The 23887-nt window shown below is 43.7% G+C and overlaps 1 protein-coding gene across 1 annotated transcript in view; it reads right to left on the minus strand.

The window, feature by feature from the left end:
* Positions 1 to 23887, minus strand: part of ATRN (attractin) — a 159482-nt gene that overhangs the window by 20951 nt on the left and 114644 nt on the right. Inside the window, exon 26 of the mRNA XM_069014859.1 lies at positions 13702 to 13780. Within this exon, the coding sequence (XP_068870960.1) occupies positions 13702 to 13780 (79 nt within the window). The remainder of the gene's footprint in view (positions 1 to 13701; positions 13781 to 23887) is intronic.

Consider the following 23887-nt stretch of genomic DNA (forward strand, 5'->3'; position numbering starts at 1 on the left):
AACAAGTTACTGGAAGTAAAGCTGAATGCACAATGTGAGCCTGACACGTCTGGGAGGGAAAACAATCTGACTGAATCTCCATAAAGCAGTTATTTACTTTTTAAGCTGTTGTTTGTCATCACCTGTCTGATGCCCACTCTACAGGATTTGTGGGAATCATTTTAAAATTAAACTAGCAGCAGTATATAACTACTGTAAGAATGAAGTTGCTATTTTTTATAACAGCACCAGCAAAATGCTGTCAGGCTTCTATTGAATAATCCTCTTTTTTTATTGTTTCCTTGCTGAATACAGAAAATGGCAAACATGTCCTTATTGCAAAATGTTTTATTAAAATAAAAAACCTTTTCCTGGGCAAATCCCCACAAGCCCTCATGACACAAGACATCTTTTTATTGTGCTCTTAAGCACTTCTAAGCATTATGATGCAGCTTCCCCTTTTTAACACAAAAAAATAGATACTTTCTACACAGCTGGGCTAGAAACAGCATTTCAGTTTTAGCTGAGCTGTGGACACACTTCTTTTTGGCTCCAGCGACTAATGTCAGGCGAGACAGAAGCCAGAATTCCCTGAAGCAAGGGGTCCAATGGAACTCTGTGTCTCTATTTAATAAAGGAAGAGGCAAACACTTTGTACAGCATGTGAAAACCCAGTGCTCTTAACCTTAAATGCAGAAACTGCCCAAACCTCTTGTACAGCTTTACACATTTACCGTCACTACTTACTACAGCAATACCAGTTATCCTCTACTTTTAAGCTAGACTGAGGCACCACCAATGCTCTCTAGAATTCCCACCATCACCACCCACATTTTCCCATTAATTCTGGGCAATCTGACACTCCAAGCCCGAACTGATCATTTACAGCACTCAAAAAGTGCTACAGGAAACACCACAAAATGCATGATGCCCCAAACATCCCCCATCCAGCACAGCTGAAGGTGAAAGGAATGCACTGTTATCCAGCAACATTGTTTGGCCAGAACTAATTCACCGAATCACCAAATCCCAGAATGGTTTGAGTTGGAAGGGACCTTAAGAATCATCCAGTTCCACCCCCTTCTTGGGAGCGGGCCCTGCCCGTTGCTCTGTGCCATTGCTGGGCCCTGCTCGGAGCCCTCCCTGCAGTAGGGACACACAGGGCTGAGGGCCCCTCTCAGCTGGGGCTCCTCTCAGGGAGCCCCGGCTCCCTCAGCCTTTCCCAGGCAGGGAGATGCTCCAGGCCCTTCCTCAGCTCCGCAGTCTCCTCTGGACCCACTCCAGGACATCCATGTTCTCCCTCCTGTCCTGAGGAGGCCAGAGCTGGACACAGCACTCCAGATGTGCCTCACCAGGGCTGAGCAGAGGGGCAGGATTCCATTCCTGACCTGCTGGCACTGCTCTTCCTGATGCCTCCTGGGATCCCATTGGCCTTCTTGGCCCCCAAGACACACTGCTGGCTCATGGACAGCTGGCTGTCCACCAGGACCTGGTGGTTGTTCCTCCCCACGTGCAGGACCCCTGCATTTGCCCCTGCTGAATTTCAGAAGGTTCCTCTGCCAATCTCTCCTACCTGTTGAGGTTCATCTGAAGGATAACACAGATCCCTCGGGGGGACTGGCCGCTCCTCCCACCTCTGTGTCATCAGGGAACTGCTGAAGAGGCACCGACCCCTCATCCAAATCACTGATGAACCACTCAAACAACACTGGGCCCAGGACAAAACCTTGGGGGACACCACTAGTGACAGGCCTCCAACCAGACCCTGTGCCACTAATTACGACCCTCTAGGAACCTTTTTTGGTCTTTGCTTTGCCAAATCACCTATAATTTTGAGACATTTTCTGTGCAGAAAACTAGAGGACTGTCTCTGTAACTTGGGGGTGCAGGCAAGGCAGGATGAGGTCAATGCAGATAAGCTTGAGGGGTGTATGAGCTTCTATGGCTCTCAGTCTAGTTAAAAGAACTGTAAAATTTACTGCCATAAAAGGCATGTGATAAAGTTTTCCTTAATTTTTGAAAGAAAAAAAGAAAGGGGGGAAAAACGAGCAGATTGTAGATACTGTCACTAAGCAAAAACCCAACAAATCCATAGAAATGGAGTGTTCATAAGCAAACTTGTGTGTAACTCACACTTGGGTAAAAGGACACAAGGAGTGTTCGGGTATTTAAAGCACACCAGCAGATTGCAGACGAAAGCAAGTGTGAAACAGATTGCTGGGTTGTTGTTCCTGTAATTGTCCCCTTCAGCTATCGCAAAGTGCTTTGTTTAATGGCTATAAAATCAATGAACAAGCTGTCCTGATGAAGATGTCCAAGAGACTGACGAACTAAAAGCTATTAGTTCTTCAAAGGAAGTTATTTTACTAAAGAAAATGTGCAATTTGGCAATATGACTCCTATTGAAGTCAAAAGTAGCTTTGAGAATATAGAATCACAGAATGGTTTGGAATGGAAGGGATCTCAAAGATCATCCAGTTCCACCCCCTGCCATGGGCAGGGACACCTTCTACTGTCCCAGGGTGCTCCAAGCCCCAGTGTCCAACCTGTCCTTGGACACTTCCAAGGATCCAGGGGCAACCACAGCTTCCCATGGCAACCTGTGCCAGGGCCTCCCCACCCTCACAGCCAGCAATTCCTTCCCAAGATCCCATCCATCCCTGCCCTTTCCCAGTGGAAAGCCATTCCCTGCCTCCTGGCCCTCCAGGCCTTGGCCCCAGTCCCTCTGCAGCTCTCCTGGAGCCCCTTTAGGCCCTGCAAGGGGCTCCCAGCTCTCCCTGGCTCCTTCCCTTCTCCAGGGGAACATTCCCAGCTCTCCCAGGCTGCCTCCAGAGCAGAGGGGCTCCAGTCCTGCAGCAGCTCCGGGGCCTCCTCTGGGCTCTCTCCGGCAGCTCCACGTCCTTCTGCTGTTGGCCCCAGGGCTGGGGCAGCTTTGCAGGTGGGCTCTCACATGAGCATAAAAATGCCCAAACCAGGTGAAATCAGAGGTCCAGGATGCAACCAAAGCAGTAAATGCCTAAGGCAACATCCTTTTCCTAATGCCAGCTTCTGGTGTAGCACAAGTTATGTTGCAAAGTTCCCCCTAAAAATTAAGAACTAATTTAAGAAATAACTGTTCTATAACTTGAATGTCACTCTCTCCCCCAAGGCTTGTACCATGCCTGTTTAACCTGGGCACATATCTCTCCTTCAATATTTGTTTGGTGTGTCAAAATTATAATTAAAAAATTTTCAGATGCTGTAAGGGAGTAATTGTAACTTTTCCCCAGTCAAGAGGCTGAGCATGGCTTTACAAGTCAGCAGCTGTTAACATCTAGATACCCCAGAACCTGCCTTTCCCTCACTCCTAATGACATGCTTTCTGGGATTTCAGATAATTGAACCTCAATACTCTTTCAAGCCAACCCTTGTTTTCCAGATGACACGATTAATAGGACAACCTAGGAATATTTAAAATCACTTAGGAAGAGGATTTGAAAGGCAAAACATTTGACAGGCTTAGAAAGAAAATCACAAAAGAAAAGAAATCACATCAAAAAGCCTGTCCTGGAATACACCTCTGGCATTTAATATTTAAATAACTGCAAACTGTGAGAACGTCCACAACTTCTATTTGCATTGAGCTTGATTTTTTTTCCATATCACAGAATCATGGAATGGTTTGGGTTGGAAGACACCTTAAAGACCATCTTGTTCCACCCCCTGCTACAGTTCCACCTTCCACTAGACCAGGTTGCTCCAAGCCCAGTCCAACCTGGCCTGGAACCCTTCAAATAGTGATTCCTACCAGGAATATTTTAAATTCACACATGTTGAGTAATGGACAATCTAAAATGAAGAGTGTGTTACTGATGGGAGAAAAACCTCCTGAGGAAGTGAGGAAAGCCTTGTCAGGCAGTAGTGCAGGCTCTCACAGAGAAGACAAACAGCTATTCAGGTTACCAGGTTAATTGAATAATATAACCTATGCCGTGCTTCCTGACAAGAAAAGCCTGGGCATTTTATTCCCACCATAAAACAGCCACCAGGCTCTGTATAACCATCCTGTTACATCCACCTCAGCAATTGCCCTCTGCAGAGACTGTTTCATGAGCACAGGGCTCCAGGAGCTTTGGGGATAGGGCTCTGGTATTTTCAGCCATGAAATAATGGTGGTTTTTCCAGAAGAAAGGCACACATTCTGGATTTTATTTGCTCCTTATGAAGAATGGCTTTATAAACAAGCTTATCGAAACAGCCATCTTGAACTCTTAATAAACTCCAGTATTTACATGAGCAATTTGTCTCAATTTTTTTGAAGAAGGAAAACACACCAGGAAGGAAACCAGTAGGAACTCAAGGAGGACAGTAGTGAAGTACTGGGACAGGTTGCCCAGAGAAGCTGCAGTTGCCCCTGGATCCCTGGAAGTGTCCAAGGCCAGGTTGGACGGGGCTTGGAGCAGCCTGGGATAGTGGGAGGTGTCGGTGCCCACAGCAGGTGGGGCAACAAAATGAGCTTTAAGGTCCCTTAGCAGCCAAACCATTCTATCGTTCTATGATTCTAGAGCCATGGGTGTGTTAAGCAAGCAGCAGGCATGAATGAGCTTTCATTTCAATGGAGAGTAAAAGCAAAGCTAGCAGGATCCCACAGAAAGGGGAGAAAATTGCAGCAGACAGGATGTATTCAGGCCAGGCAGCCTGAGTATGTCTGCTGGTATGTCTGGTACCATTACACCAACCCATAGTCGAAGGAGGTGAACTTCAACAATGAGAGCCAGAAAAGAGTGATGGTCTGATCAACAGTGGGTTTTTCCCCAGGAAACTTGTAGCTCTAATTTTTCAAGGTATTTCTGAAATTCAGGTATTTCTGGACCCACAGGTTGCTCTTTTTAGAAGTACAGCTACTCCAAGCATCCTGAGGACATACATTTGGTTTGAGAAGAACATTTGTTGAAGACATTCCAACAAAGCAAGCTACACATTCCTTTCCTTTATAGAATCACAGAATCATTAAGGCTGGAAAACCCTCTAAGACCATTGAGTCCAACCATTAACCCAGCACTGCCAAGGCCACCAATAACCCATGTCCCCAGGTGCCACATCCGCATGGCTTTGAAGTTCCTCCGGGGATGGGGACTCCACCATTGCCCTGGGCAGCTGTGCCAGAACTGGAAAGCCCTTTCTGTAAACAAATTTTTCCTTATATCCACCCTAAACCTCTCCTGGCACAGCTTGAGGCTCTTCCCTCTCATCCTAATGAGCCAAATACTATTAGAAGTCATCCTTAAATATTCATATGACAACCTTCAAGGTTGCAATGGATTTTAGATAGTGCCTCAAGGATACGGTTATAACCAAGCCCCTGCTGAACTGGGTCTCTGATCCTGTAGTTCTGTACCACCATGGAAAAAATCAAGCTCCCCCCATGAACAAGCAAAATCACACACTGTGCTCTCCATGCCGTCCACAGCCAACCTTAAAACCCAGGAGACTCCAAAATCAGCTGTGTGTTCTGAGCCACACTCCTGTCAGTGTTGCAGAGATGGACCAAAACCCAGAGCCTTCACAAACCACAGCAAGTCTACAGGAAGTTCCAGCTCCAGTGTCACAGCAAGGGGAGAAAGATAAGGAAGATGTAGATGATTAGAGGGATGGAACACCTATGAGTAAAGGCTGTTAGTTGGGGTTGTTCAGACTGGTACTTTGAGCTTATTCCTGCAAATCCTTTTGCTTCAAGGACTCCATTTGAGTTCAGCAGGCAGCATGTCCCATTTATGCACAAATAACTATTTCTGTATGCACATAAACTATCAACACCCTATTATCAGGCACGATTAACTTAGCTGGGGGGACATGTCCCAGAACTCACCTGTAAGGACATCTCCCGAAACTGCAGCTTGCAGGCTGCTGACAATCAGTGTGGAAAGGGGACACCACCCTCACCAGGTTCCCAAGGACCTGTGGAGAAGGCTCCAGCCCTGGTGGCAGTGGCAGCTTGATGGATCTGTATGTCTGCTGGACCAGCTCCAACAGGTGCTCAGGCCCCATGGAATCATGCAATGGTTTAGGTTGGAAGAGACCATAAAGACCATCTAATTCCAACCCCCTCCCATGGGCAGGGACACCTTCCATAGAGCAGGTTGCTCCAAGCCCTGTCCAACTTCCAGGGATCCAGGGGTAGCCACAGCTTCTCTGGGCACCCTGTGCCAGGGTCTCACCACCCTCACAGCCAGGAATTTCTTCCCAATATCCCATCTAACCCTGCCTTCTGGCAGTGGGAAGCCACTGCCTGCACCCTGTCCCTCTATCCCTAGTCCAAAGTCCCTCTCCAGATCTCCTGGGGCCCCTTTAGGCCCTGCAAGGAGTTCTAAGGTCACCTTGGAGCCTTCCCTTCTCCAGACTGAACACCCCCAGCTCTCCCAGCCTGGCTCCAAGGAGAATCACTGTACATTACTTGGAAGTAACATATAGTTCCTGCTGTAAGAACATTTGCTTTATATCATCATAACTTGGTGACCCTGGGGGGAAGGGGAGAAGACAATGGAGTTACCTTCCAAAACAAAAATTGGCATCAGCAAAAAATAAACATACGAGCCATAAATATTCCATGAAGATGAGCCACAGTGTCTCAGAACTAAGTGATTTAAAGCATTTAACTACAATTATACTAACTGCCATGTAAGTCAACAAACAAACAATTTTCTCTGATGCTTTCATCATCACTGAAAATTAAGTTTTTAAGCCCCTAGAGCAGTGCACATATTAATGTTAGCTAATTAGTTTTGTAACTGACTTTGCAGGCTATGTGGAAAGGGAGAGGAGGAGAGAATTAATGTTCAAATTCTTCTCAACAGGCATTTCCACACTTCAGAACTATAACAAACCAGAAAGCAAAGCTGCCGGGAAGTTGCCTCATGCTGAAATGACAGAAGATATTTAATTCAGGGCTGATTAAGATAAGCAAATTATTCATCACAATCATGCCCAGTAGGAGGGCATAGAAATCCTGACCTTTAATAAGAAGAATAGCATCATTTCTTTTTAAAAGATCAGAAGGATCTAGTCCATGCAGACCAAAATATACACCAATACCTAATAATTACACAATAGCACAATGAAGCTTTAGCTCGGTAGAGCTCTTCTGGAATAAGTACACAACCCTCCTTCTCTCCCTAATTTTTTGAAATAACTGAATTAGATACCTCTACAGCTGATGCCTACCATCAGAAAGAGACCTTGGGAGTCTGAAACGAGAACAGCTTCAAAACACCTGCAGTCATGAGCTTTTTTTAAACAAGGTTCAACTCTCCCAAAGATGGGCTTGATAGAATCATAGCATCATGGAATGGTTTGGGTTGGAAGGGACCTAAAAGACCACCCAGTTCCACCCCCTGCCAAACAGAAGGTTCGATCCAGAGCTTCATCTAATTTCATACTCCAGCTTCATCTGTGCTCAAGTTCCCACCAGTTCTTTTTTGGGATACAAAACCAACTTAACTCTTTAGCACCAGCCCCACTGTTACAAGACCTCAGTCGTCTGCCAGCGCCATGTCTGTGACTGCCAACCCAATCCGATGGTGTCCTACATGGAGACACTAAAGATCCAACTGGTCAGCTGGAACTGGCCATCTGCTAGTTTCCCCGAGATGAGCTCCACTGGGCACAGAAGTGACAGGAGCATGTTCAAACAAAAACAGACCATCAATTTCCCCCCTAAGCGGGAATCTCTTGTCAACACTAATATTTTGGGATGTTTTTCCTCTTCAGGGCATCTCTTATTTCTGCTACAGTTTCCTTCAGTTGGTGACCAAAGCCACACGGATCACTGCGGAGCACACAGTGTTTGTATTTCGGAAAAAGCCTCCTGGCACTATGAGCTGGTTCCCATTCATGGATTTTAAATTTAGGGAGAGCGGAAAGTTACGATTATTTGATCTGACCTCCTGCCCAGTACGAGTCACTGAATTGCACCATGTGCTTGACCTAGAAAAGCTCCTTCCAAAAGCACTGATTCTGAGAGCCATGTTTCTAAAAATATAAATCATTGGCATTGCCACTCTTGCCATTAAAAAGAAGGGGAAAAAAACCCCAGTTTTTCACTTTTTCACAGTTGCTCACATTGGGTGTTACAGACTGGTTCAGTATGGAAAGGACCTAAAGTTCATCTAGTCCAATCCCTTGCCATGGGCAGGGACATACTGTTTAAACTTTTGGCAGATCCTTTAGAAGATCCTCATCCCATCATGAATCTGCTATGATTCCTTTCCACAGCCACTGACTGGCATCACCAAACCTCAATATGTTCTTCCTTGGAGAAAAGAAGGAATTTGTGATGCTTTAAACTCTTGCTTATCTTCCAGATAACAAATTAATCTCTCAGTGCTGTTCTCCACCATCTGCAACACCCAAAACATTGCTGAGAGTAGTGTGGACACAGTACTCCAATAACTTGTTACACCCAGTAGTAACACTGCGCTCTTATTTTACTACTCATAAATGCAGGAAATGGAAATTTACATACAGTTATTAGAACACCACAGCCACCATTACTTCAGTCTATCATCCTGGGAATAGCTATTCTGGGAAGTAAACCCACCTTAACTGCATAAATAAAATATAATCAGGCTTATGTTTTCCACTGTAAAGAGAGAAATTAGTGTGCTCACCATGTGACTTGACCTCCTCAGTCACCTGCTGGCTGTCATTTCTCACTTCTCCAAGTCTTGTTTTCTCTACAAACCACCCCAAACTAAAGCTTAATATTTTCTTTTTGCTGACAGACACCAAATAGTGCTGTCAGTGCTATGGAACAAGAAGGTCTACATGGCAAATGACTGCTGTGAGGTTAGAGAATACACCAGGAAACCCTCCAAAGCACCTGGGACTGCCCAAATCTAGAGGTATTTGTTGCCAGAGCTTTTAATATTTCTGCATAAGTTTGATACCAAATCCCTTGGAGCAGATCCTGGTCCAAAACACCACTGGAGACTCTAAACAATGATGAAGAGACTGAATTACAGTTAGTTTGAAAATATTTCAAATTTAAAGCTTTTTCTTTGACCAAGGATGCCCTTAATCACAGTCTGCGAGAGAAGAGCTAAGATATGAATGAAATACTAACAGGTGAGAGCAGGAAAGGGAAGGAAAGGAAGGCAGGGCAATAAGTAATACACAGCACACATCCCTTGGAACATCTTTGCTGTAAAAAACATAGAAATTTGCTTGCCTACGTGGTATTCCGTGTGCATGGATGTAACAGGGGAGGATGCCAGTGGAAACAGAAGCACTACTAAGTTTTGAAGATACTTGGGAGGGAAGAAGGTTTCAGCAAGGATGTCAAGAATGAAAAGGATAATTCCTGCAGTAAATCAATACACAAACCCCATCCTGAATAACTGGGTGACTCGCAGAGTGAAAATATTCAGTCTTAGATAGTCTTGGCAAGAAAGGAGGTAAAATATAGATCATTTAATGTTAAGGGTTAAATTGAGCTCTAGACATCCAAATTTAGTTATCTCTGTAGGTACTTGCTATTGAAACTCCCACCACATTCCAAAGAGGCACAGAGAGTGATCCAGCCGACCCTCACCACCCTGGGTCAGCCATGATCTCTTTGCTGGGAGGGAGCTACTCCTTGCTCCAAGTGAAGGAAACAAAGAAAAGAGGATTTGGATGCAAAACCAGAACAATAGCACAGAAAATTCCTGACAGCAGATGAGCATATTGAAATTCTAACATCATGCTCATACTTTGTGCGTTATTCTCTCTTACCACCTTGATTCCTTTAACATGTCATTTTCTACAGACAAGACAGAAAGGTTTCCTATCCCTATTTCCTAATGTCAGTCACCTTATTCTAAGCCTCCTATAAAAGATGCCTTTTTATTTCTATTTTCCCTTTCTAAGATGTCTGAAGATACTCAAACGTGGGACTCAATGGCAAGGGAATAAACACACAGTGTACAACCCCATCTCCTGAGTGCCCGATTGTTGAGCTTGGATGGGTTACCCTTCCTTCTTGGACCAGGGTAGGAGAGCAGAGGAGGCTGCTGTTCTGCTAAGTTCTTTATTTCATAGTCTCACAGCTTTCTTGAAGGCAGAGTTCGAAGGGGGTTACATGATAAAGGCAAGCAGCAACAGCAAACAGCAGGCTTTAAACAGCTTCTTCTTCTAATTCTATATGCTTTATATTTTTTCTTACAGAAGTGTGGATTATATTTGTTAACTGACCAATAAGAGTAACACACAATTCTAGTTTTCTTTTTCTTAACCTATCCTGGTCTAATTCTAACAGTCATAAGCCTTACACAAGTACTACATGGGTATTACACAGATTTGCATATACAGTTTCTATCAGCTCTTATTGTTTATGTGAACACTCCATCTAAAAAAATGTGAACAGTGTAATTCTATCTATGTTTTGTCTAAAGTAAAGAATTCTGTGAAAAGGTAACACTGCTGCAGCAAGAACTGTGTTTAAGGTCTCTGCTACAGCTTTTTAATGTTTAACGCACTTAGCATATATTTCTACTGAAGTTAAAAATCTATATTTCTATTTCACTTTGGTGTGGCTTCATGGATGTCAGCTTGTCCAAAGGTTTTAATTCAACCCCTGTGCTTTGGCTTCCCTCTGGGCCTGAGTCCAGAAGAGCTTTCACTCCAACACCTGATATGACACAAATCATTCCCATTTTTACTTCAGGTCAAGTTTTACACTCTGCAAGGTCTGAACTTTCTCTCAGTGTTCCAAACTCATTTTCCTACACATTGGCTACACCGTGTTTGTAGACCCAACAGACCCTTCAGTCAGGAGGCTGAGAAGCACTGACATGGACACATGCAAGCAGCTGGCCAGAGAAGTGCAGCTGAAATACAGAAGAGGAAAGAAGTCAGGAGAATCTTGTATATTTCACAAGATCCTGATGGAGATTTTGGATTTGTAGCATGCTGCCTTCTCCATAAGGAGCAAAGCAAACTTGGTTTCAACCAAATGATGCTGCTGTGTTCCATTAACCAGCCACACCAAGCACAGCTGTACGCCTTCTCCCACCACATTTTCCAAGCAATCCTGGCTGAGTAATTTTGACTACTAAACCTGTCAGCACACTCCTTTTTCTGCCCTACACATATCTCAAAACAAGTCTCAGCGATCAGCTTTTCACTCTGCACTGTGAGAAGAAGTTGGGCACTTTCAGTGCTTCTGTTGGAAGCAGATGTGTTGGATAGCTGGGAATTACCTGCACACTGCATCATATTTTACTGACTTCTGGGTTAAGATTAGAGAACAAGCACATGGGAAACAGGTGATTGTAACTTGACTACTGCTAAAAATACAGCCCAAACCAGAGAAAGATCTTCCTTCAGGGCTGCAGCACATTTTGTAGAATCATGGAACAGTTTGGGTTGGAAGGGACCTTGAAGATCTTCTAGTGCCAACCCCTGCCATGGGCAGGGACACCTTCCACTAGACCACGGTGCTCCAAGCCCTGTGCAGCCTGGCCTTGGATACTTTCAGGGATGGGGCATTGATCATTATTTTTAACTACTAAAGAGACCTTTGCTTTGGTTTATTGAGAGTCAGTACAAAGAAACTCTACCTTCAAGCTACAAAATCATCTTAGATAACAAATTTTTGGGTGGACTTTTGTTTCTGGAGACAGTCTTTATTAATATATGTAATTATGGCACGACAAAGACTTTAAACTGTTTCCTCAAGATTTACAAGTATTTCATTTCTAAGATGAATGGAACAGCAGAGATCCATGAATTACAAGATAGAGTCATTAGATAAAAAGAGAGAGCAAGATAAATAACAGCAAAAGACAGGAATGTGCCTGGAAAACACCACCCTGAACAACTGCCTGTCAAACAGCCACACATGTAGATTGAATTTAGACTGAAACATGCCAATATGTTGCCAGTAGTCCAGCTTTTCTTTCCTTAAAATATGCATCAGACTGTAACTTAATTTATACTTAGGCCACTGCTCAAATACTTTAACTGAGCTCCAAAGCACAGTATTTACTTCTCAGTCTGTATTCCTTATACTTTCCTAGATAACATTTAACCCCAGGAGCCACAGGGAATGTTATGCTGACTTCGTTTCTTGCCAAAAAAGTGAGCAGGAAAAATCCAGCTGCCCTAGTAAAAATTGATCTACCTTCAGAGAATACAGAAAACCTCAAAGACTTCCATTATTTCCAAGATTAAGGGTTATCTGTTTGAAAAGCAATGATTATATTCTGCAGCAAGTTCACCAGTAAGAGCAGAAACATCTGAAGCAGAAAGAGGAAGAAGAGGAGAAGGGTTATCAGACATCATCCTGCTTTATTACCAGAGAGGAGCTCCTCGTATGGAATAAATTCATATTATTCACACCACTGCACTGCAAAGTACAACCAGCTACAGATTTTTGAAGATATGAAGGAAACAGGGACTTACAAAGAATTCCAGCACTGAAAAAATTAATCCCCCAAATCCTCTGGATCAACTCCTATGTGGGAACAAACCACTCTTGAACAGAACAGTGACACAGCTGGGTGTCTGCAGCTGCCAAGAGCTTCATCCTAGCAGGACAGCTGGGAGGAAAACCTATAGGAATGGGCAGATCTCACCTGAAAATCCCAAAGCAGGGGAGAAACACACCTTATTCCTTAGGGAATCTGGCCTCAGGTTATGACATATAGATAAGTATACACAGGAAGTGCACATGGACTTGCTCGAATAATGTCTGGCTTCTCTCATTTTGCATAGAAATAAACAGATTAAAACAAGACAAAGCTCCTAGAAATAATTCCAGGTGCAGCCCAGCCCAACCTCTGATACCTGTACATTATATGGGGCTCTCCTTCCATGCTTTTAGCACTTAGCACATCAAGAAAACCCAATGAATGTGTGGTTGGTTGCTTGTGGCACACAGGACTTCTCTACAAACACAACTCAGGTATTTGGCATTTGTGCCGAAAAATGAGGACTAAGGACATATTCTGTGTGCCACAACAATTGGCCACCTCACCCTGGTCACCCTGAGTGCTTTGGGTGGAACAGGAAATAAGGTTCCATTGAGAAGCAAAAGAAGAAGGTAGTGAAAAAAAATCAGGGATAAACAAGGAAGAACCAGATTTTGGGGGTGTAAAGCACAAAGTTATTTACATGATGCAAATGCAAAAAGTTGTAAAGCTGGTTTGGACCATGGGTAGGTGAAGAAGAAAAAACTTTGGCTCTAAAATTTGCATTTTTAAGTAGTAAACTATAGCTTTCTAAATCCTGGGTGGCTTCCCCACCTTCTTCTTATGCTCCTAATGTTCCAGGGGGGGGAAAAAACCAACCGCCCAAAATATCTGAGTAAGGTTTAATTTGAAAATGAGGATTTGACTTCTTTTTTTAACATATTAAAGCAAGAGCTAATGTTTCTATTTTCTGTTTCCTATTTTGAAACAGATGTGCAGAATCTCCTAATTTATGTGGTTTTGTACTTATGTTGTCTAGAAATAGAAGTTCTGGGAATTCAGGATATTCACCCCCATTTTTTTGGTGCTTCACAGAAACTGCAGCATCCGGATACTAAAATAACATAATTTGTCACTGAAGCTGTAATCAAAAATACACTAAAGGCCTAAACAGCAGCATTAACTGAATTAGCTTAGCCTTCAATTTCAGGTTAATGTGATGCATATGTGAATAAATACTAGCGAGAACAACTATTAAAAAGACATCTAAGGAACAACATTTTATCCTTCTCACCTCTCTCCGTCGTGATGCCCAGCAACTTTGTTTAATCTTCCAAACCACAGCTGCCACCAGGAGCAATGACAGGAAACAACTGGAAAGGACAGGAAAAAAAAATAGAAAATAATATTTTATTGCCCTTGTTCATAACATACTGGCAGCTGAAAAACTCTAAGAAATGAAAAGTTAAAATAATAATTAGAGATACATTGATGAAAGATAATCCAGCACAGTTCAGTGCTTGTGATACCCAGTGAGGAATGACACAGTTATTTTCAGGGAAAACTGTTGTTCCAAAATTATCTACCTGACTTCCTTAAATGACAGTAAGGGTGAAAGATTTAATCAGATTCAAAAAGCCACTATTGCCTATCTCTGGTGATATTTTAAGTGAGAGGATAACCCCCAAAATGAGATGCCTTGAAAGAAGCAGAGAAAATTGATTATTATTTCTTTTCCAAATTACAAAAATAAGATACAGTGTAAAGTAGGTGAGTTCTTGTAAACAGGCTGCTGCAGAACTACAGGCACTTCTTGATTTCCCCAAAACTATATTGGTTTTCTTCAGTCAAAAGAGGTGGGGAAAAGGATGAATGGATTTATGAATTTCTAGGGAAAATGCAAGGAAGCAGATATAACAAAAAGGAGTAGTAAATACTAATAACAACAACAATAACAACAATTGTATTGACAGTTATGATCTTATCACACTGAATACCTAATGAGCAACTTCAAAGCACACAGGCCAAGATTAAAATCTGGACCCCAGTGGAAGCCTCTTTCCTAAAGGACTGCACTGATGGGTTACAGAAAACATCTGCAAACCTCTTTGCATGTTCCAGCACATACTGAAAGACAGTTTAAAGGAAAATTTCCATTGACAGGAAGATTAACCAGAACAGATGACTTATTTGCTCAAGTGCAGCATTCACATTAACTGCTGGGCTCTGGATGCTCCAACAGGGATTCCTCTTGAAGAGAAACTTTGCAAAGGACTGCAAAGATGTTCTCACACTCCACCCTGACAGGAGGGGGCAGCCAGGGGGGGTCGGGCTCTGCTCCCAGGGAACAGGGACAGGAGGAGAGGGAACGGCCTCAGGCTGGGCCAGGGGAGGCTCAGGGTGAATATTGGGACAATTCCTTCCTGGAAAGGGCTGTCCAGGCCTGGCAGGGGTGGAGTCCCCATCCCTGGAGGGATTTCAAAGCCCTGTGGATGTAGCACTGGGGACATGGGGCAGTGGTGGCCTTGGCAATGCTGGGGGAGTGCTTGAACTCGATGATCACAGAGGGCTTTTCCAACCTAAATGATTCTGTGATACTATGACTTGGAAATACCTATAATTAAAAACCAGGATAGAAAGCAGGAACCATTCCCTGAGAAATGCAAAAGGTGGAGACTGTTCTTGTTGCCGTATCACCATCTACAGACTACATGTTCTGAAAACTCCATGGATTGGGCACACACACCCAAAGGCAGCCAGTCAGTGATGGGATTACATTTTTCAGGCTTAGATATGCACAGAAACATGCTTTACTATCATATAGCACATAACATTAAAAAATTTGCACTTGTTTGACTTCATGGTCCTTGGCACAGGGTGCCCAGAGCAGCTGTGGCTGCCCCTGGATCCCTGGCAGTGTCCAAGGCCAGGCTGGACAGGACTTGGAGCAGCCTGGGATAGTGGAAGGTGGCCCTTGTGACATGGCAGGGGGTGGAATGAGATAAGCTTTGAGGTCCCTTCCGACCCAAACAAGTCTGGGATTCTGTGACTTCAGCATTGAAATATCTGCACAGCTTTTAAAGACTCCTACAGTGCCCATTTCTTTATAAATTTAAGGAGGAGCATGGAGAGATTTGTTTTGTCTCTTTCATTTTAAGAAATCACTTCAACCACATTTTCTCTAAATATTAAAATCTGACATTCTTGCACTGTAAAAGCCTGGCCATGTTTCTGCAAACACAAATAGTTTAGACAAGCATTTTAATGGCTATTTTCCTTTTTTAAAGGTACCGGATTACTACTGAGTTTTGTAGTAAAAAAACAATGCGCCTCCAGTAAGTAAAAGGCATGGACATTAAATCTTTAATTGCTATCTTGTTGAAGAATCATAGAATATCTTAGTTTCACAGGACCCATCAAAATCAAGTCCATTTCCCTGCTCTTTGCAGGACAGAAGCAAACATGCATTGTCCAGGACTGAGGATTTCATACCATCAGCCTGCTGTTTCTTATAGCAGACTGTCCATAGCACCTGGAAACAGTATTTCTCTCCAGGAGAAGGTTACACTTGTATGAGATGGATTTTCACTTATTCCACACTTGCATGGGCACAACTGAATGAAGGAATAGAAAAAATTTTGAGTGCTCACACTTGTCTTGGGATTCATAGAATCACAGAATAGTTGGATTTGGAAGGGACCCTAAAGCCCACCCAGTTCCACTCCCTGCATGGGCAGGGACACCTCCCACTATCCCAGGTTGCTCCAAGCCTCATCCAACCTGACCTTGGACATTTCCAGGGACGGGGCATTAAATTCCTGTTAGCTTCCCACAGCACAAATGCCACCACACTTAATGGCTTTGCTAAGCTTTTTTTTTCTTCTTTTAAGCTCTCTTTTCCTTCAATAAATCTAAATGTGCTCCCTGAAGAGCAAAAATCCAAACTGTATCCTTGCAAACCCAGCTCAGCCCAGCCATGAGCTAAATCTTTGGTCTGCTTTGTTTTCAGTAACGTTTTAATATCATTATACAAATGGAGAATGAAAGTACAAGAAAATTTTCAAGGCAATGGGAGAAAGTGATCCTGGCTCCACACTACATTTAACCATGAAAAATAAATATATTCAAAGTACCTGCAGGAGTGCCCAGGACAGGCTGCCAAAGCCAACGCCTGCCAGGCAATTGTCTTCACCTCGTGACTCCAGCAAGAAGCTTCATTTCAGAAGAAAGCATTCAAACTGCCAGAGGGCAGGCTGGATGGAATATGGGGAAGAAACGCTTCCCTGTGAGGGAGGTGAGGCCCTGGCACAGGGTGCCCACAGAAGCTGTGGCTGCCCCTGGATCCCTGGAAATGTTCCAGGCCAGGTTGGACAGGGCTTGGAGCAACCTGGGGTAGTGGAAGGTGTCCCTGCCGTGGAACTGGATGGGCTTTAAGGTCCCTTCCAACTCAAGCCATACCATGATCTTCTGATTTTAGATGCAGTTTATATGCAACATAAGCTGCTGCCATGGCTTTTCCGTGGTTTATCTCCTCAATACACCTTTATTTGGGGAAACAAGATGGAAGTCCAAAGGGCAGAGGAAAAATGCCACCAATGGCAAAATGCTATTAATCTCAAGCACCTCTGTTAAATTACCTATTTCAGTTGAGTTTCTCCAGGAGGAGTTTCTCAGGAGGTCAGGGATACAGATGAACTTCCATTGTGCCACCCACAGCCAGCAAAGTCAACAAGGTCTCCACCTTTACACAGTAACACGCTCCAGTCACATGTATCAATCAGACAGCTTCGGAAATAGACACACCAAATGGAAGATGCACATCAAAACATGCTTAACTGCTACAAGGATGGCCCCTTTTCAGGAGAAAAGTGACCTCAGCAATTTGAAAACTGCTGGACCTCTTATTTTGAGTTGATTTCATAGAATCACAGAATCATTTATGTTGGAAAAGACCTCTAAGATCATCAAGTCCAACCATTAACTCAGCACTGCCAAGGCCACCGCTAAACCATGTCCCCAGGTGCCACATTTACAGTGGCACTGTAAATATGTCACCCTACGTATTATTTACTCCCTCAGAGAAGAAAGCTAGAGTGGAGAACTAAGAGGATCACCTTTATTACTAAATCGCCATTCCAAAATGCAACACTGCACAAGTCTGCATGTCCCAGAGTCTTTCATTGGTTTCCCTTTCCTGCCCATTTCTGGCACCACAGCCAAGATTTTTGTGAGAAAACACAGCAAGGATTCAACAATTAAAGACTAATAAAAACTTCTGCTAAAACACACACCACAGTACCCTTGTATTTCAGGGGAACAACACCATACATCTTTGTATTGTCACAAGGAGGCAGCAAATATCCACAAAAGCTATAAAATCACTAAGGAAATATATTTTCCCCCTTGAACTAACAACCCTTGGAAGCACTCGGGGAGAAATAAAAGGCAGAGCCTGCTGCAGTCCATCACCTGCTGGAAGAGCCCCAGGGGTAGAGCAAAGTCAAGATCTATTGCTGCGTTTACTCAGCCTAAACCATCCTGAAATAAGTTAAATGACATGATGTGAGCATCAGTAGCTTTAGAGAAGTTTTTTTTCTTACTTTCTCTGGGAAAGCAACTTTGTAGATACAGGACCAGCAGACAGAAACAGCTGCATGCAGAGAGATGTGCTGGGAAATGATTTGGAGTGAGAGCCGACGGCTGGCAGAGTCCTGGTTAAACACCGTGCCCTGCCCTGCTTTCTCCTCAACAGCTCCAGACACATCTCTGCCAGCCATGAAAATCCACCAGTTTACAAAAGACTTTAAAAATAAAATTTTGCTACAGGATTTGTTTTGCCCTCTCCTTCTCTTTCTTCTCCAAAAATAACAGCCTACCAAGAGCCTCCTTCATCCCGGAAATCCACTCTTCACCCAAGTCTTCTCTCTACAGCTTCCCCCATCTCAAATGACTCCAGGGAGACCTTAGTGCCCCTTCAAGAGCCTAAAGGGGCTCCAAGAGAGCTGGAGAGGGACTTCGGGCAAGAGACAGAGGGACAGTGGAATGGCATCGTACTGCCAGAGGGCAGGGTTAGATGGGATCTTGGGAAGGAATTGTTCTCTGTGAGGGTGGGGAGGCCCTAGCACAGGGTGCCCAGAGCAGCTGTGGCTTCCCCATCCCTGGAAGTGTCCAAGACCAGGTTGGATGGGGCTTGGAGCAGCCTGGCACAGTGGAAGGTGTCCCTGCCCATGGCAGGGGGGTGAAACATGGTGATCTTTAAGTTCTCTTCCAACCCAAACTACTCTGTGATTCTACTGGTTGTTAGATTTCCATTTTCCTATGGCCTGTGACACGTCCAGTTTACGACCAGTTAAAGTTTTCCAACAGAAAAAAAGAAAACCCACAAACTCAGGTGTGAAAGCAGACTGAAAGGAAAAAGAACCATCAAGAGCAATCTAACACCCCCAGAGAGTTTTTCATCCCAGGGAAATTTGAACATGACTCCATTTCGGTCAGGTTCTACCAAGTAGAGCTTCCATTGGCTCATACAGTTATAAAAATCTGTGCTTACACAGCATAAATATTGCAATGCAGGGAGGAGATACATTTAAATTTTATGGACAGTTTTCTATTTGGCAAATAGCTTTGTTAATTCATTCTTAATTATTCATTAGATTAAGTACAATAAATGAGCGATGTGGTTGTAAATAATCTCTCCTCAGTTGGCCTCAACACATGCATGAATTCTTAGTTGATCAGCCTTCAGTGCTTGTTATACCACAGGGTATTCCCACATTGACACAAAAATCTGAGCTTAAACACACTGTCTGGTTTTATTCTGGACTTTAATCTCCTTTTCACCACAGAGAGAATATTCTCTCCACTCCCAGTATCCTTAAAGCTTTTCAAACAAGTCCACTTTCATTTTTAAATGTCTGGAAAACTCCATCAGCACTTTACTATGATGCATTCTCAGGAGGGGAGAAGAAAATCCATCTGGTGTATTAGGGCACAATTATTAAACCCTTGTGAAATGTTTATCCACATCAGAATTGCTTGTAAAAAATGGCAGCTTTAAACACCAAAATGTACAGCAGCCTCACTGCTAATGTGCTTTAACATACACAGGTCACTTAATAATTTCAGAAAGCACTGCTATGATTACTAGAAACACAGCCCAAATTATTTTGATGAATTGGAAGCTATTTAAGTGCTATTTACAAGTAAATTTTAATACGCTGCAAAGTTACAGGACACATTTTAAAGTACTAGATGCATTAAACCTTGAAATAATTGGAACAAGTACATAACATGCACGTGGTTGGCTGGGTTGTGCCAAACAGCTGCCTGCAGCCCATCAAGACAGATTCCTGACCTTATCTTTCTACTGAAGATGGCAGAAGCCATGAGCCATCAACAAGCCACAACTCACCTTAGTTGTGGCAGAGAAGGGCAACGAAGAGAGGGAAGGGTCTGGAGCACAGGGGGCATGGGTTAAACCCAGATGGAAATTAAGCACTGCAAAGCCACTCAAGCTCCGTCTCTTCTCCCCCACCCTGGTGGAGTGCGGAGGAGAATCAAAAGTAAAATTTGTAGGTTGAGAGAAGAACAGTTTAATAATTGAAAACAAAGTAAAACACAATAACAATGGCTAATAATAATGACGATGATATTAAAAAGAGAAAAAACCCCAACCAAACAGCTGATGCACAATATAACTGCTCACCACCTGCTGACCAGTGCCAGCCCCCCTTCCCAGATCAAACCCTTCCAGGTAACTCCCCTAGTTTATACACTGGGCTTGATGTTCTATGGTGTGGAATATCCATTTGGCCAGTTGGGGTCACCTGTCCCAGCTATGATCCCTCCTACTTTGAGTAACTTCTCACTGGCAGAGCAAGAGGAAAAAAAAACCCAACAAACTTCTGAGAAACACAACTTAGCAAAACCCAAAGCATCAGTGTATTATCAACATTATTCTCATTCTGAACCAAAAACACTGCACTAGAACAGCTCCTGAGAAGAAACTAACTCTATCCCAGCCAAAACCAGGACAACAAGTCTGATCAGGAGCAGCTGAAGGAGCTGGAAAGGGGCTCAGCCTGGAGCAAAGGAGGCTCAGGGGGGACCTTGTGGCTCTGCACAAGTCCCTGACAGGAGGGGGCAGCCGGGGGGGTCGGGCTCTGCTGGCAGGGAACAGGGACAGGAGGAGAGGGAACGGCCTCAGGCTGGGCCAGGGGAGGCTCAGGGTGGATACTGGGAATATTCCTTCCTGGAAAGGGCTGTCCAGTTCTGGCACAGCTGCCCAGGGCAGGGGTGGAGTCCCCATCCCTGGAGGGATTTCAGAGCCCTGTGGATGTGGCACTTGGGGACATGGGCAGTGGTGGCCTTGGCAATGCTGGGGGAGTGCTTGAACTCAATGATCTCAGAGGGCTTTTCCAGCCTAGAAGATTTTATGATTCTGTTCTATGATTATGGAAAATGAAGTAAACAGTGCTGAGAATAAGATGGAAAGAAGGAAGTTATGGATGCTGAAATGTTAATCTTCTTAATTTTGTTAGAAATAATGTAAAGATATTCCCAAGCTCTTCCTTTTCCAAAAAAAAAAAAAAAAAAAGAAAGGGACTCAGACTGTATTTTAGGCACATATTTAGTAATTCCATTTGTGCTGCAATAAAAAATTACTTAATAAGCAACAAGAGTAAATAAAATATTTGCAGCATAACTCCAGATTTGAATTATTGCAGAAGGCCATTCCCACTTAATGGAAACAGTGGGAAAACACTTATAGTCAGGAAAAACAATATGTGGCACACAAAACCATCTGCCTGAGTCCCGTACTGAGCAAATAGTGCTCCTGCTCAAGTTTTTCTGAGGAACAAGTCCAATTATTTGTATCAAACTAAAATTACACATTTCCATTTGATATTCAAACCCTAATAGAGGCACATGAGGTTTGATGAGACACCATGAAAACACTTAACTGGCAGCTTTTGTTCCATTTGTGAAATAATACCCATTTCTCTAACAACAATCATTGTAAGCCTACGGTGGGACAGGAGAGTCAGTGTTGGATCATGGAATCTCACACTAGTTTGGGCTGGAAGGGACCTTATATCCAGTTTCAACCACTCTGCCAGTGGAGGGAACACCTCCCACTAGACTAGACACTGGACTCCCTTAGAAGGTTGTTTCAAGGACAGATAAGGAAGACAAGACAAACAGCAGGCAAGAAACTAGATGAACTGTGCATGTGAGAACCCAGAAGAGAAGTGCAGTAGAAGACACCAGAGGTATGGGTAAATCAGTGTAATAAAGCTCAGGATGAGATCATACAATAGAATCATGGAATGGTTTGACTGTGAGAGACCTTAAAAGGGCATCTATTCCAACCCCTCTGCCGTGAATAGGAACATCTTCAACTAGACCAGACTGCTCAGAGCCCTGTCCAACCTGGACTGGAATGTTTCAAGGGATGGGGTATTCACCACCTCTCTGGGAAGCCTAGTCCAGTGTTTCACCACCCTCACCATAAAACATTTCTTCCCTAATCTAGCCTTAATAGACCCTCTTAATTTAAAGTCATCACCCTTTGTTCTATCACTACAGGCCCCACTTAAATGTCTGTCCCCATTTTCCTCTGAACCCCCTTTTAAGTATGTAGAGATCCCAATAAAGTCTCCCAAATTTTCTCTAGGCTGAGCTTGATTCTATTTAACTAAACCTCAGAGAAAAATTGATTATACTATTCACACCCTCACACTCACAAATGCCCAGTGTACTGGGAGCTGGTCTGGGTAACATCACTTGTGTCCCACACACAGGACAAGACCTGCTGGTTCTCAGGTCCACACCACATCTCCTCCCTTCTTTCCAGGAGGGAAAGCTGGAAACAAACTAACCTGGTTTAAAGGGCTTATAGGTCTTCATACCCAGCTTTTTGGGTTCAGCTTTGTTCTCACACTTCTGACCTTTTAGGCCAATCTCTTAGCCAATGCCTCCATGTCTTTGTTAGACTCTCTTAGTGCTGCTACACCAGGAAAAGCAAAGGCAGCAATGACAACACAAGCCATGCCTCCAGCTCCTGTCCTGCTGTTTCTTCCACATTCAAATCCATCTTAATATTCCTTATAAATCACTACAGAACTGGTCAATAAACTAGAGGTGCATAGAACACAGAGATAAGGGAAGGGAAAGAGGAAGGGGCAGGAGAAGGGCAAAGGGAAGGGAAGAAAAGGGAAAGGGCAGAGAGGAAGAGAAAGAAAAAGGGGGAAAGAAAAAGATAGAAAGAAAGAGGGGGAAGGATTATTGGGCAGTAATATATTCTTACAAGGCCACAAATATTTTTACATCTTCTGTACATAAAGGTACTCTGGTGATAAATATCTGTGATAGGTGTGCTGGAAGATTTTTTGGAAGAAAAAGAAGCACAGATATGAATAAAAAATGTTCACCAGAAATTGTCAAAATAGCTCAAACTTTATGCTGAAAGACAACTGCACAATCTGTAAATTTAAGAGCTGTGTTATGAAAAGCAGAGAGGAGGAAAGAGAAAACCCAGTTTACTTGCAATTCATTAGCTTTGCAAAGGTTAACAATGGTTGGAATATCATTTCTCCTCCAGTTCTGATTATAATGCAATATTAACAACCTCAAAACTTCACTGTTCTACCCAGCCTTTATCCACTGACATTTTCTTAGCTTAAAGTAAAACATTCATGTGGTACAAATTAAGGGTTACACACAGCCCCCTGCCTGGCTTGGTGCTGAACTCTGAATCCAGAAGGAGCTCCAGGAGTCCAACAGCACCTCTAAACATGAGGCACATCCCTCTGGCCACAGTAGCCAGCTCCTCAATGAAATGGAAACCAATCCTATGTCCTGCTCCACACTGCCTGGTGTTGTCTGAATGCATGACCAGGTTCCTGCTTTTCCATACCACTGTGTCTCACAGGCAGCCCAGCCAGTGCCTGGGATATCACAAACTCAGCAGTGCTGGAGTTTGGCAATCTGGCTTGCCCACTGTAAGGACTGCACTGACCTAATTAATCTCAAATGTCAGCAATGAAACTGAAAATCCCCCGTTTCCCTCTCAAGTTCTCCACACAGCTCAAGGCACAGTTGATGCCTCCAGCTGCACAGCAGAAGAGCACAGTCAGGATGGGGTTACAACCAAGTGGAGGAAGTGGCTTCTAGAATATGGAAATGTTCCACAATATCTCCAGCTCAGAAAGATTTCCCAAATTCATAGAATCACAGAATGGTTTGGGTTGGATCTTAAAAATCACCTTGTTCCAACCCCCTTGCCATGGACAGGGACACCTTCCACTACCCCAGGTTGATCCAAACCATGTCCAACCTGGCCTTGGACACTTCCAGGGATGGGGAACCCACAGCTTCTCTGGGCAACTCCTGCATTTCCTGCAGAACAGCAAAATGAAGCAACACCCTTAAATGTGCAAACAGAAAGTCACCCTAAGCATCTATTTTCCAGAACAACA

Source organism: Aphelocoma coerulescens, chromosome 4 (genome assembly GCF_041296385.1).
Source record: "Aphelocoma coerulescens isolate FSJ_1873_10779 chromosome 4, UR_Acoe_1.0, whole genome shotgun sequence".
In the NCBI taxonomy this organism is placed as follows: domain Eukaryota; kingdom Metazoa; phylum Chordata; class Aves; order Passeriformes; family Corvidae; genus Aphelocoma; species Aphelocoma coerulescens.